This window comes from Babylonia areolata, chromosome 24, assembly GCF_041734735.1.
Source record: "Babylonia areolata isolate BAREFJ2019XMU chromosome 24, ASM4173473v1, whole genome shotgun sequence".
In the NCBI taxonomy this organism is placed as follows: domain Eukaryota; kingdom Metazoa; phylum Mollusca; class Gastropoda; order Neogastropoda; family Buccinidae; genus Babylonia; species Babylonia areolata.
The window spans coordinates 18,711,527-18,726,072 of record NC_134899.1 but is presented as its reverse complement, the minus strand read 5'-3'; the positions used below and the strand labels follow the sequence as shown (position 1 = coordinate 18,726,072).

The 14,546-nt window shown below is 46.0% G+C and overlaps 1 protein-coding gene across 1 annotated transcript in view; it reads right to left on the bottom strand.

The window, feature by feature from the left end:
• The window catches only part of LOC143298574 (extracellular matrix protein 3-like), a 304,988-nt gene continuing 290,442 nt past the window's right edge, over positions 1-14,546 (bottom strand). Inside the window, exons 31-40 of the mRNA XM_076611454.1 lie at positions 13,148-13,312; positions 12,239-12,414; positions 10,878-11,096; positions 9,226-9,421; positions 7,693-7,797; positions 6,607-6,734; positions 3,685-3,943; positions 2,068-2,255; positions 1,478-1,624; positions 1-920 (exon numbers count right to left, since the gene is read on the bottom strand). Coding sequence (XP_076467569.1) covers positions 384-920; positions 1,478-1,624; positions 2,068-2,255; positions 3,685-3,943; positions 6,607-6,734; positions 7,693-7,797; positions 9,226-9,421; positions 10,878-11,096; positions 12,239-12,414; positions 13,148-13,312 — 2,120 coding nt within the window. The 3' untranslated portion in view covers positions 1-383. The remainder of the gene's footprint in view (positions 921-1,477; positions 1,625-2,067; positions 2,256-3,684; positions 3,944-6,606; positions 6,735-7,692; positions 7,798-9,225; positions 9,422-10,877; positions 11,097-12,238; positions 12,415-13,147; positions 13,313-14,546) is intronic.

Here is a 14,546-nt window from a genome sequence, read left to right as displayed (position 1 = left end):
AGTCCATCATGACATCGTTAGACATTTGTTTTTAGCAATTGATGCCTTGCTGACGGACATAAAACATCAGCTGTAATGATAAAAAAAAAATTCATGCAGAAACAAGACTACCACTTTTGCCACTTTTTATTTTGCTGTTTTTAGTTGTTGTTGTTGTTGTTGTTGTTTTTAAATAATAATCTGTCCGGGGCATTTCTTTTTGGGGGGACATTCATGAGCAGGCGCGTAACGATTCAACTAAAGTGGGGTTAAAACGGAGTGTATGAGAGAGAGAGAGAGAGAGAGAGAGAGAGAGAGAGAGAGAGAGAATCTTTGCAATGGTAGTTGTAGAAGTGGTACTGGCAAAAAAAGAAAGGAACTGAGGCCATGCCCATGAGGTCCAACTACACCTCTGTCTTGCTGCCGCCGCCGCTGCGGCTGTAGGAGGAAGTGGCGGCGTACACCTTGCTCTCCCCTCCTCCGCTGGCTACCACCGTGATGGTCTGGGAGGGGGAGGGGGGAGGGGTCTGCCTCTTCCGCCTCCTCCTCACGGCGAGCAGCACGAGCACCACGATGCAGAGCAGGGCCAGGACGACGACGGCGACCACGATGGGCACGAGGGGGATCTGGGTGGAGGAGGGGTCGTTGAGGTTGGTGCCGATGCTGACGTCGCCGTCGCGCTGGACGGCAAAGTCCAGCTGCACGCGGGCGATGTTGGTGCCCTTGCCGCCCTTCCCCACCCCTTCCAGGTCCTCCTCCTCCCGCCTCACCCTGCTGAGGAGGGCGTGAGGGGTGTCGGGGTGGGGGTGGGAGAGGGGCTGGGCCCCGGAGTGGGGGAGGAGGGCGTGGCGGACGCTGCGCTTGCCGATGCCCCGGGCCGCGTTGGCGGCGGAGCGGACGGTGTAGATGGCGTGCAGGAACCACTGGCGTCCCGAGTCCACCTGGGGGTCAGAACACACATCAACCACATGGATTATCATTGTTGGTGTTATTGTTATGATTATGATCATGATCATGATAATGATCATCTTCATTATTATTATTATTGTTGTTGTTGTTGTTGTTATTAGTAGTAGTAGTATCATTATTATAACTATCATCATCTTCTTCCTCTTCCTCCTCTTCCTTCCTCTTCTTCTAGTCCTCATCACCATCATCAAAATCATCATCGACATCATCATCATCATTAATAATTATTATTACTATTATGTTCATTGTCATTATCATCATTTTCATCATCATCGACATTATTATCATCATTATTATCACTATTATGTTCATTGTCATTATCATCATTTTCATCATCATCGACATTATCATCATCATTAATATTATTATCACTATTATATTCATTGTCATTATCATCATTTTCATCATCATCGACATTATCATCATCATTAATATTATCATCATTATATTCATTGTCATTATTATCCTCCTCCTCCTCCTCCTCCTCATCATCATCATCATCATCCTCATCCTGATCAGGATGTCTGACCTGGAAGAGCGGCCTGCAGTCCATGGAGAAGCCGTCAGCCCCGGGCTGGGTGAAGAGGGACAGGGCGGAGGGGTCATCACTGGCCAGCAGGGCCTGGAACGGCACGTCCTGGAAGTTCTCCACCTCCGTGAAGGGCGCACCTTTGTCCTGGGGACACACACATACATGCATGATGCACATACGTATATCACACACACACACACACACACACACACACACACACACACACACACACACCACGCACATTGTGCACACATGTGTATATCTTTCTCTCTTTCACACACACACACATACACAGAAAAGCGCGCATACACATACGCAGACGCGCGCATACACACGCCATATACATACACACACGGACACCCCCCCCCCCCACCACACACACCACACACACACACACACACACACACACACACACACACACAAACAGTGAGACAAAGAAACAAAAAGTTTTAAAAAATCCATACAGTACGACAGACAGACCAAAGATACCATGCAACCTTCATAAATGAAATGAATGAATGAGTGAACGAACGAACGAACGAACGAATGAATGAATGAAAGAATAAATGAATGAATGAACTATTTACCAGGATTTTAAAGGTGTACTGCAGGCTGGGGGACTCCGCGATACAGCCAAACTCCTGGCTGTCGGGGTCATACTTGGGGATGTAGCCGTCCTTCCCTGAGCACAGGAACACCTTCTCGATGTTCAGCCCGAAAGAGCTGCCCAGGTTCTGCACTGGGTCCACGCTGATCCGCCCGTACAGCTTGTCCTCTGCAAACATGTGTGGGTGAATGAATGAGCGAATGAATGAATGAATGAATGAATGAGTGTGTCATCTGTGAAGTAAATGAATGAATGAATACAAGAAAGAAAGAAAGAAAGAAAGAAAGAAAAAAAAGAGTGAATGAATGAACGAATGAATGAATAAGCCATCTGAAAAGTGAATGAATGAATTAATGAACGAATGAATGAATGAATGAAAGAAAGAAAGCAAAAAAGAGAGAAAGAAAGAATGAACGAATGAATGAATGAATGAATGCACCAATGCCTGTGTCATCAGTGAAGCAAATGAATGAATGAATAAAAGAATGGATGAACGATCCCGTCGTGTGTAAAGTAAATGAGTGAATAGATGAATGAACAAGTAACTGTTTTAACAAATCAGTCAATAAATAAGTAAATAAATGTCAACAAATAAAGACAGAAACATATAATTTTCGCAAAATCTTGTAAGGATTCTCTCTCTTTCTCTCTCTCTCTCCCCCCTCTCTCTTTCCTCTCTCCCTCTCACTCATTATCATAATCATCGACATCATCACAACTTTTCATCATCATCACAACTACCATCCACCTCCTCATCACTGTTATCTGAACGCTTCTTCATCTCATCACCATCATTATTATCATTCTTCAAAGTCGTCCCTGCCTCCCCACCCCCTCCCCTGCACCCATTCTCTCTCTCTCTCTCTCTCTCTCTCTCTCTCAACCCCTTCGATTTACTGGCCAGATGGCATTAAGAACACGATACTCCGAACTACGAGTTCCCTGTTGCCATTAATCCATTTTCAACCAGAACTGGGAAGGTTTAGCTGTGAGTGTTTTAACGTTCGCAATCCATAACTGTGTCTTGTGGAAGATCCCGCATGTGCTCACAATTGCTTGCATTTATGTGTTCGTTGTGAAGATCCTGCATGTGCTCACAATTTATTGCTTTTATCTGTTCGTTGTTAAGATCCTGCATGTACTCACAATTGATTGCATTTTTCTGTTCATTGTGAAGATCCTGCATGTGCTCACAATTGATTGCTTTTATATGTTCGTTGTGAAGATCCTGCATGTGCTCACAATTGATTGCTTTTATCTCTTTCTTGTGCTTAGTTTTAGCGTCCATAATTCCATTGATGGTTTATTTGCATTTGTATTTGTATTTCTTTTATCACAACAGATTTCTCTGTGTGAAATTCGGGCTGCTCCCCTCAGGGAGAGCGCGTCGCTACACTGCAGCCGCCCCACCCCCCACCCCCCCTTTTAAAAAAAAAATTTCCTGCGTGCAGTTTTATTTGTTTTTCCTATCGAAGTGGGTTTCTCTACAGAATTTTGCCAGGGACAACCCTTTTGTTGCCGTGCGTTCTTTTACGTGCGCTAAGTGCATGCTGCACACGGGACCTCGGTTTATCGTCTTGAGTTCCTATCCACAGACCTTCAGTGAAGGCAGCATCCCCATCCCCGAAGCCCTGGGAACCATCAGACAGCCACAGCTCCCGCTTTCTCATCAGGTGGAAGTTGGTGTTGAGGGAGAACTCGGCCGGCACCGAGTCGGACACCTGCTGGAAGCGCACGGGCAGCTCGAAAGTGACGGGTTCCCGGGGCGTGCAGACGATGGGCTGGGTGAACTCCTGGTCCGGAGACGTCAGGCAGGGGATCAGCTTCACCGTGTACAGGCCAGAGTAGTCCCGCACCTGTTGATGGAGGTGGAGGGGAGGGGGGGGGGGGGTTGTGAGTAGGAGGTAAGTGCCTTCGCTGAGTAAACTATTCAATACGATACGATACGATACGATACGAAACTCCTCCTCTCTTTCTGCAACTTTCTATCCACCCTACAACCCCAAAGTTTCCTTATAGAGAATCTCCATCTCTATCCACCCTACAACCCCAAAGTTTCCTTATGGAGAATCTCCATCAACCCTACCACAACTCTCTCCACCCTACCACCCCAAAGTTTCCTTATGGAGAATCTCCGTCTCTATCCACCCTACAACCCCAAAGTTTCCTCATGGAGAATCTCCGTCTCTATCCACCCTACAACCCCAAAGTTTCCTTATGGAGAATCTCCATCTCTATCCACCCTACCTCCCCAAAGTTTCCTTATGGAGAATCTCCATCTCTATCCACCCTACCACCCCAAAGTTTCCTTATGGAGAATCTCCATCTCTATCCACCCTACCACCCCAAAGTTTCCTTATGGAGAATCTCCATCTCTATCCACCCTAGCACCCCAAAGTTTCCTTATGGAGAATCTCCATCTCCATCCACCCTACCTCCCCAAAGTTTCCTTATGGAGAATCTCCATCTCCATCCACCCTACCACCCCAAAGTTTCCTTATGGAGAATCTCCATCAACCCTACCACAACTCTATCCACCCTACCACCCCAAAGTTTCCTTATGGAGAATCTCCGTCTCTATCCACCCTACAACCCCAAAGTTTCCTCATGGAGAATCTCCGTCTCTATCCACCCTACAACCCCAAAGTTTCCTTATGGAGAATCTCCATCTCTATCCACCCTACCTCCACAAAGTTTCCTTATGGAGAATCTCCATCTCTATCCACCCTACCACCCCAAAGTTTCCTTATGGAGAATCTCCGTCTCTATCCACCCTACCACCCCAAAGTTTCCTTACGGAGAATCTCCGTCTCTATCCACCCTACCACCCCAAAGCTTCATTATGGAGAATCTCCATCCACCCTACCACCTCAAAGTTTCCTTATGGAGAATCCCCATCCACCCTACCACCTCAAATTTCCTTATGGAGAATCTCCATCCACCCTACCACCCCAAAGCTTCCTATAGAGAATCTCCATCCACCCTACCACCTCAAAGTTTCCTTATGGAGAATCTCCATCTCTATCCACCCTACCACCCCAAAGCTCCCTTATGGAGAATCTCCATCTCTATCCACCCTACCACCCCAAAGCTCCCTTATGGAGAATCACCATCTCTATCCACCCTACCACCCCAAAGTTTCCTTATGGAGAATCTCCATCTCCATCCATCCTACCACCCCAAATCTTCCTATGGAGAATCTCCATCCACCCTACCTCCCCAAATCTTCCTATGGAGAATCTCCATCCACCCTACCTCCCCAAAGTTTCCTTATGGAGAATCTCCATCTCCATCCATCCTACCACCCCAAATCTTCCTATGGAGAATCTCCATCCACTCTACCTCCCCAAAGTTTCCTTATGGAGAATCTCCATCTCTATCCACCCTACCACCCCAAAGCTCCCTTATGGAGAATCTCCGTCTCTATCCACCCTACCATCCCAAATCTTCCTATGGAGAATCTCCATCCACCCTACCACCCTAAAGTTTCCTTATGGAGAATCTCCATCAACCCTACCTCCCCAAAGTTTCCTTATGGAGAATCTCCATCAACTCTACCACCTCAAAGTTTCCTTATGGAGAATCTCCATCAACCCTACCACCCTAAAGTTTCCTTATGGAGAATCTCCAACTCTATCCACCCTACCACCCCAAAGTTTCCTTATGGAGAATCTCCAACTCTATCCACCCTACCACCCCAAATCTTCCTATGGAGAATCTCCATCAACCCTACCACCCCAAATCTTCCTATGGAGAATCTCCATCAACCCTACCTCCCCAAAGTTTCCTTATGGAGAATCTCCATCTCTATCCACCCTACCACTCCAAAGTTTCCTTATGGAGAATCTCCGTCTCTATCCACCCTACCACCTCAAAGTTTCCTTATGGAGAAACTCCATCCACCCCACCACCCAAAAGTTTCCTTATGGAGAATCTCCATCAACCCTACCTCCCCAAAGTTTCCTTATGGAGAATCTCCAGCTATATCAACCCTACCACCCCAAAGTTTCCTTATGGAGAATCTCCATCTCTATCCACCCTACCACCCCAAAGTTTCCTTATGGAGAATCTCCATCTCTATCCACCATACCACCCCAATGTTTCCTTATGGAGAATCTCCATCTCTATCCACCCTACCACCTCAAAGTTTCCTTATGGAGAAACCATCCACCCCACCACCCAAAAGTTTCCTTATGGAGAATCTGCATCAACCCTACCTCCCCAAAGTTTCCTTATGGAGAATCTCCAGCTATATCAACCCTACCACCCCAAAGTTTCCTTATGGAGAATCTCCATCTCTATCCACCCTAGCACCCCAAAGTTTCCTTATGGAGAATCTCCATCTCTATCCACCCTAGCACCCCAAAGTTTCCTTATGGAGAATCTCCATCTCTATCCACCCTAGCACCCCAAAGTTTCCTTATGGAGAATCTCCATCTCTATCCACCCTACCACCCCAAAGTTTCCTTATGGAGAATCTCCGTCTCTATCCACCCTACCACCCCAAAAGCTTCCTTACGGAGAAGTCGGAGACGATTGCCCACTCCTGATTGGCCTGTTCGTAAGTGGCGTCACTCCGGATCAGGTCCATGGAGAAGGTCAGGTCAGGGTGGTCCACTGACATCACCATGGACTCCAGCTCCGTGCCTGAGAAAGCGAGACCACCACACCATTACATTTTCTGCGCGTGTGTGTGGAGAGGTGAGTGAGTGGGTGAGTACTGTGTGTGGTGGTGGTGGGGCGGGCGGGTGGGGTGTTAGATGTGTGTGTGTGTGTGTGTGTGTGTGTGTGTGTTTATGTCTGGCTGACATGCTACTGAAAAGCATATTGAGAGACTGGAAAGCGCTACAAAAATGTACTAATGTTATTATCATCATCAATATTCAATTTGATTCATCAGTCAATGGATAAATCCATCCAACAACCAACCAACAGACAATCAACCAAACCAACAAACAAGTAAGCAAACAGTCAGGCAGCTAACCATTCAAACAACTGACTACCGATTCAAACCGAAACTCGTCAACCAACCAACCAACCAACCAACCACTGGAAACACGTATGAACGTACTAACAAAACACCCAGTCACCCCCTACCCCATAACACACACACACACACACACACACACACACACACACACACACACACAGTGGAGTGATGGCCTAGATGTAACGCGTCCGCCTAGGAAGCGAGAGAATCTGAGCTCGCTGGTTCGAATCACGGCTCAGCCGCCGACATTTTCTCCTGTCCACAAGACCTTGAGTGGTGGTCTGGACGCTAGTCACTCGGATGAGACGATAAACCGAGGTTCTGTGTGCAGTACGCACTTTGCGCACGTAAAAGAACCCACATCAACAAAAGGGTTAGTCCTGGCAAAATTATGTAGAAAAATCCACTTCGATAGGAAGAACAAATAAAACTGCACGCAGGAAAAAATACCAAAAAAAATGGCTGGCGCTGTAGTGTAGCGACGCGCTTTCCCTGAGGAGAGCAGCCTGAATTTCACACAGAGAAATCTGTTGTGATAAAAAAAAAAAAAATTCAACACACACACACACACACACACACACACACACACACACACGACTGATGATGTAAACTAACCGGGATGAGTGGCCACAAACTGTCCTCTGAACCTGGCCTCTGTCCGGAAGGAAACAGCCAGTCGGCCATCATCGCGCATGCGCATACTGGTGGGATACATGTAACCTGCAACAGAGGACGCCACTCTGTAAGAACGACCTGTTGGGCTGCAAGGAACTTCCAAATATATTTTTCTCTCATCAGACAAAAATCTCAGAAAGAAATAAGAATAATTACGACATAATTTGCTACCTATAGAAATTGTATATCAAAATATCTATAACCAAAGTTGTAAACGACCTGACACTAACGACAATTTCTTATTGCCTACACTTGATAAAAATCTGAGAGGTTTTATTAGTGCATTCATGCACGCAAAATTATAATGCACAAACGTTGAGAATCTCTCCAGTCTATCTTGATATTACTCCAAAATAATCGAAAAAAAAAACACCCAGTAAACAGGAAAGGAAGCAAAGTGGAAAGAGAGAGAGAGAGGGAGGGAGAGGATCAATGTTTTTTTCCGCTCGAAGCAATGTTTGAACATTTGTAAATACTCTCTCCATAACTGTGACAATGTATGCTTTTTTCCGAGCTCACGAAAGGAGCGTAAAAAAAAAAACAAAAAATAAACGTACCACTTACAATGCAGTCTTACGAAGGATTAAAGTAACTACACACAAAAACAGTGCAGATGATTCGCAATGCTCCGTCCGAACGCAGTGACGCCTCCTTGAGCTACTGAAACTGAAACTCCCCCTCCCACTCAGTCATCCCCCCTCTCTCTTCCATGCAGTCCGTTTTCTTTTTGGTTGGTCTGTCCAACATCTTTGTTTTACTGCAATCCATTTTCAGAGTCTGCCACCTTTAAAAAAAAATTACAGTAGTTCTGCCATAATCATGGGAGTCTATAAAGACGGAGTAATAAAACACTTGTACAAACCATCCTCAACCCACCCATCCACAAATCAACCCATCTATCCCTCTACCATTCCAACCACCAAATAACCAACCCACCAATCCATCCACCCACCCATCCACCCACCAATCAATCCTTCCATCCACCAACGCATCCATCCACCGACCAGTCAATCCTTTGATACATCCACCCATTGATCCATCCATCCGCCCACCCATCCATCTACCCATCCACTAACCCACCAATCCACCCGCTATCCACCCACCCACCCACCAACCCATCCACCCACCAATCAATTCTTCCATCCATCCACCCACCCACCCACCAACCCATCCGTTCATTCATCCTCCAGCCAAACCACCCATTAATTCATCCACCCTTCCATCCATCCACCAATGAAACAATCCTTCCATCCATCCACCCATCCGTCCACTCCAAACCAACCCACCCAATTAATCCATCCACCCACCCATCCACTCACCCGCCAACCAGCCCACCCATCCACCCTTCCAGCCACCCCACTCATCCGCCCATCAACTCTTCAATTCACAATCCTCCATCCGCCACCCCACCCCCCCCCTCTGCCCCCCCCCCCCCCCCCGCCCTCCGCCCCCTCAACCCCCTCCGTTCCCAACCTTGCAGTCCGTTCTCAGACTCCGGGCTGCTGATCCCGTTCTGCCACAGGATGGAGGTGTCGTAGACAAAGGTCAGCTGCAGCTGGGACACCAGGTCGTAGTGTAGCCACCCGCCACGCGCCACAGGGGAGTGGAACACGTACGACACGTACAGCGGGACACGCATGGCCACGTAGGACTGCTTCAGGTTCAGCACCTGCGCAAATTAGAAACGAAAAAAAGAAAAAAAAAAGAAAAAAGTTTCACTTTCAGTTTCGAGGAGGTGTCATAACGTTCGCTTCACCATATCTGCTAAACACACACACACACACACACACACACATGCACGAAAAACAAAAGGGGTGGCATAACCTACGCACACACACACCACACGCAGTTGATCAGGTCTTGACAGCCTTACAAATGCTGCATGGAAAAACAATAACAACAACAACAAAAAAAAGAAAAAAAAAGAAAGAAAAAGAAAAGAAAAACCGACCCCCCCCCCCCCCCCGCACCCCCCATCCCCCCCCCCCCCCCAAAAAAAAACCCCAAAAAACCCCCCAAAAAAAAAAACACATTAAAAATCCCAACAAAACTATTTTAAAAATAATAAAAAGGTAATGGTGGGTAATGGCCATATCAGGAACTGGAGCAGCAGACTTGTACATGGATGTACTGGAACAATAGACACTTTCAGTTCGGAAAACTTGACTGACTGCCGATACTGATCTTTCACTCGTCTTCGGCAAAGAGCGGTCAAAGGGAGACAATCTCCGTAACCACCATTGTACACTGTGTTGTCTCCCTTCCACCAGAAGGTGAGACCCTCACAATTTCCGTGCATGTGGAAAGTGAATCATCTGCTGTCACTGGCAACATTCGTAATTTTGATTCTTTTTTTTTCCCCCCAAGATTCATTATTAGTTGCTTGTCTTTTTAGATTATCGATCTCCCTTTAAGAAACCCAATCAATATTTGTTCTTAATTTGTACGTCTATTTTTTTTAAAGATATTTTGTGTCTTTATTTCCATCCTCCATCTATCCTGTCTCCCCCTCCTCTTTTACCATTTCATTTATCTTTTTGTTTTTCGTTTTTTTTGTTTTTTTTTAATGATAACATTCAAATGTGAAAACCAATACTTTATCTAGCTGTATACAATCATAGTAGGTATGTGTGACGGGACATAAAACCGATTTCAATCTCCTCATTTCAGGCTTGCGTTTTGTGCGTGACAAACTGAGTCGCTATAGATAATGTTCTATATATAGGTCAGTACCAGCAAGCGACAGCAGGAAAGCCATCTTTGAGAAATTGCAGTTATATTATTGGTAACAACAAAACAGTTTATTCAGGAAGGTTTTGCAAATTTCTATTCTCATTCGCAGTTTTCATCTCTCTCTCTCTCTCTCTCTCTCTCTCTCTCTCTCTCTCTCTCTCTCTCTCTCTCACACACACAGACAACACACACAAAACAAAAACAAAAAACCACCACCATCAACAACAACAGCCACACACACACACACACACACACACAACACAGACACACACACACACACACACACACACACACACACACACAAACTCACACACACACACACACACACGACACACCACTCTCCACTCAAACCCTCTCATCAATCATCACATCATCATCATCATCATCATCACCTGTCCGTCAGTGTTGATCTCGCCGCCACAGTCCGTGATGAGTTCTGACATGTCGTAGTAGCTGACGAACTCCCAGAGACAGGACTCCAGGTCCAGGTTCCGATAGAACCTGAGGGTGGAGTTGGTCCTCAGCCTGGCGCTGAACTGGTACGGCTCCACCTCTCCGATGATGTTGGGGTTCTTCGTCTGGTTCGTCAGGAACCCGAAGCCTGTCTTCACCTGAGAGACGACAAGGTGAAAGATTGATGTGGGGTATTTTTTTTTAAAACTAGTATGTATTCCATCTCGGGCAGACTTTCCCCGTGCAGTTGCTGTGAAAGAGCAAGTCAAACACACACACACACACACACACACACACACACACACACACACATACACCCCTTCCACCCCACAAAAAAAGAGAGAAAGAAACCACAAGGAACAAAAGAAAACAACAAACAACAACCACACATACACACAAAACACAACACACACACACACACACACACACACACACACACACACACACACACACACACACACACACACTCAAAACACAACACACAAAACAACAAAACACACACACACACACACACACACACACACACACACACACACACACACACACAGGCATACACTTTGTTAGAAAAATCAGCATGGGGTCGATTTCATAACCGATGGAAGGAAAAGTTTTTAAAATATAAAGGGACATTATTCCCCGATAATATTATTTAAGAAAAGATACCTAATCCATCAGCTTGCTATACAAGATTAATAACCTCTACATTCTTCCGTATAAAACTTGATGCGCTGAAGACAAAGTATAGTAAAAAATGTTACATGCATCTGTGGTAAGCAGTTCAGCTTGCATCATTGTTTCAATGTCGGCAGTTACGTTTCAAAGAGAACTACTTTGCAGCTGATTTTTCGAAAGTTATTTCTGACGAGGTTCTTATGGTCGAACTTTCACAGGCATTAGTTCATAGCCCTGTTTCTACATTACTTTAATGTTCTTCAGAATTGTGTTAATGGTTTCTGATTATTATTATCATTATTGAACTGTTACTGTTAAATGCTATTGCATGTTAGGTATGCATTTTGTGGTAGATTTCTACCTTTTCTGTTTTCCTCTTCCCTCCCGCCCCCTCCCCCCATGCCTCCCATCCCCTGTTTTGTGGGTGTGTTTTTTTTAAACGTCTAATATCACTGATAGTGGAAAGACGCTAAACTAAAGAACGAACACACACACACACACACACACACACACACACACACACACAACACAACACACACACACACACACACACACACACACAACACACAAGCCACCACCCCTCCTCCCCAACACACACACACACACACACACACACACACACACACACCTCAGTGAAGTCCAGCAGGTTGGAACACCTGTGCATGGCCAGTCGGGTGCCGTCCTTGCTGAGGGTCAGCTCAAAGTTGGACAGCTGGCGGGTGGACACGATGGGCAGCATGCCGTCACGGTGAGGCACCCGTACCGAGATCCGAACCATGTTGGCGTGCACTGGGTCCTCGGGGCCTAGTGGGAGCGTGGGGGTGCGACAACAACTATGTATCATCTTCATCAACAACAACTATTATTAACAATATTATTGTTAATATCATCAATGCTGCAGCATCAGCAGCAACAGCTGTATAACATCAGCAGCAACAATTATGTAACATCATGTGTGTGTGTGTGTGTGTGTGTGTGTGTGTGTGTGTGTGTGTGTGTGTGGTGTAAAAGGGAGAAAAAAAAGACATTATGCATCTTCACTTGTGTACATATTTGGTTTCATTTGATGTGTGTATATGCGTATGTACGTGTGTGTGTGCGTGCGCGCGCGCGGGCGTGCGTGCATGCGTGCGTGCGTGCGTGTGTGTGTGTGTGTGTGTATGAATGTGTGTGTATATATATGCGTGCGTGTGTGTGGGTGGGTGGGAGGGGCGGGGGTGGGGGGGTGGGGGGCTGCATGCCCGCACCTGTATGTGTGTGTGTTTGCGGGTGGGTATTTTTAGATTATTATATTGACTTATCAAATGCCTTAGTGTGTGTGTGTGTGTGTGTGTGTGTGTGTGTGTGTGTGTGTGTGTGTGTGTGTGTGCATGCGCACGCTAGTGCGCGCCTGTATTTGTGTGTCTTTGTGTGCGAGTGTGTATGTTTGCTTTTCTGAGGGGGGAGCGGGTGGGGGGGGGGCGGTTACCCCATAACCCCCCCACCCCACCCACAACCACCACCACCCAACCCCCCATGAAAACACAACACCACGTACCTGTATACCGGAGCTTGGCGGTGAAGGGCTCAGCGCCCACAGAGCCCATGACACGGGGCTCACAGATGCCGTCCGTCCTGCTGATGGTGATGGACTGGCTGAGGGACTCCAGCCCTGGGTCACCTTCCGTGTTCACCGCGCGTGAACCGCACTGCACGCGGCTACCTGCACGTGGCACGTGGAACGTTGTACGTTGTATCATGTCGTATCGCAGGACGTCAGTTGCACTGACGTTGCGGTAGTGGCATTAGCATTCACCTCCGTGTATGATTGTGTATGTATACCGGCGCGTGGAATACAGACACATACACAGACACACTCACACACAGAGAGACATGGAGAGACATACAAAGCATACACACACGCGCGCCTGCACACACACATACACAAGCACACATACACGCACGCACACACCTCCCACTCACACACACACACACACAACACATCCATACACACCCACACATAACACACAACCCCTTCTCACCCCATACAATACACAGCCACATACCAACACCCATACAACCACACCCTCACAAATTTCCCCACCACCATCCTCCACACACAACCCACACCAAAACACCCAAACACACATCCAATCCTCCCCCCCTCCCCAATAAACACACCACCCTCAACCAAAAGGCCACACACACCCCCCCCCACACACACACACACACACATACATACATGCACACAAACACCATTTTCCAAACCAAAGACTAACAGTAAATTGCTTATAGATTCAAATAATCATTATCACCAATATTGTGTGAAAACAAAAAAATGCGGCTAATCCCAAATATTTTCTAGATTTGATACCTACAGCATATTCGAGACAAATTACAAGTCTTATGCATAGAATTCGTTTAAATGCCTTTCGAACAAAATTTTCTAACAACATAAAATGTATGTGTGATATCAAATAACTGTAAGCCATCTACTCATCTATTGTCCAAGCTTAAGACAGTTAATACCAAAAGCTGTAGTTGGTCTCTTTTCTACAGATGTCTCATTAGCCACTGAAGAAATTTAGAATGATTATTCAATGCTTAGAATCTTTTCGGAAATTTTAAACACCAGTCCGGTTGATATCCTCCTTTGATGTACTTTAAATTATTGTCGTTATTTATACTTACATTGTTGTAAGTTAATACTTGTTGATGTTGTAAGTTATATTTGTTGATATGCATACAGCTAAGATCCCTCCTTTTACACTTCATTTATTACTACATCACTCTCTCTTTAAACTTTTTATTTCTTATGATAGACATTTCTATTTCCTCTAAAACATACATTAACACTTTCCTACTCTAATATTCACAAGCATTCCCTCTCTTTCACCCAATACCTCTCTTCTTTCCGTCTAAAAACACTTTTTAGTGAATAGACGTTAAACTGAAGA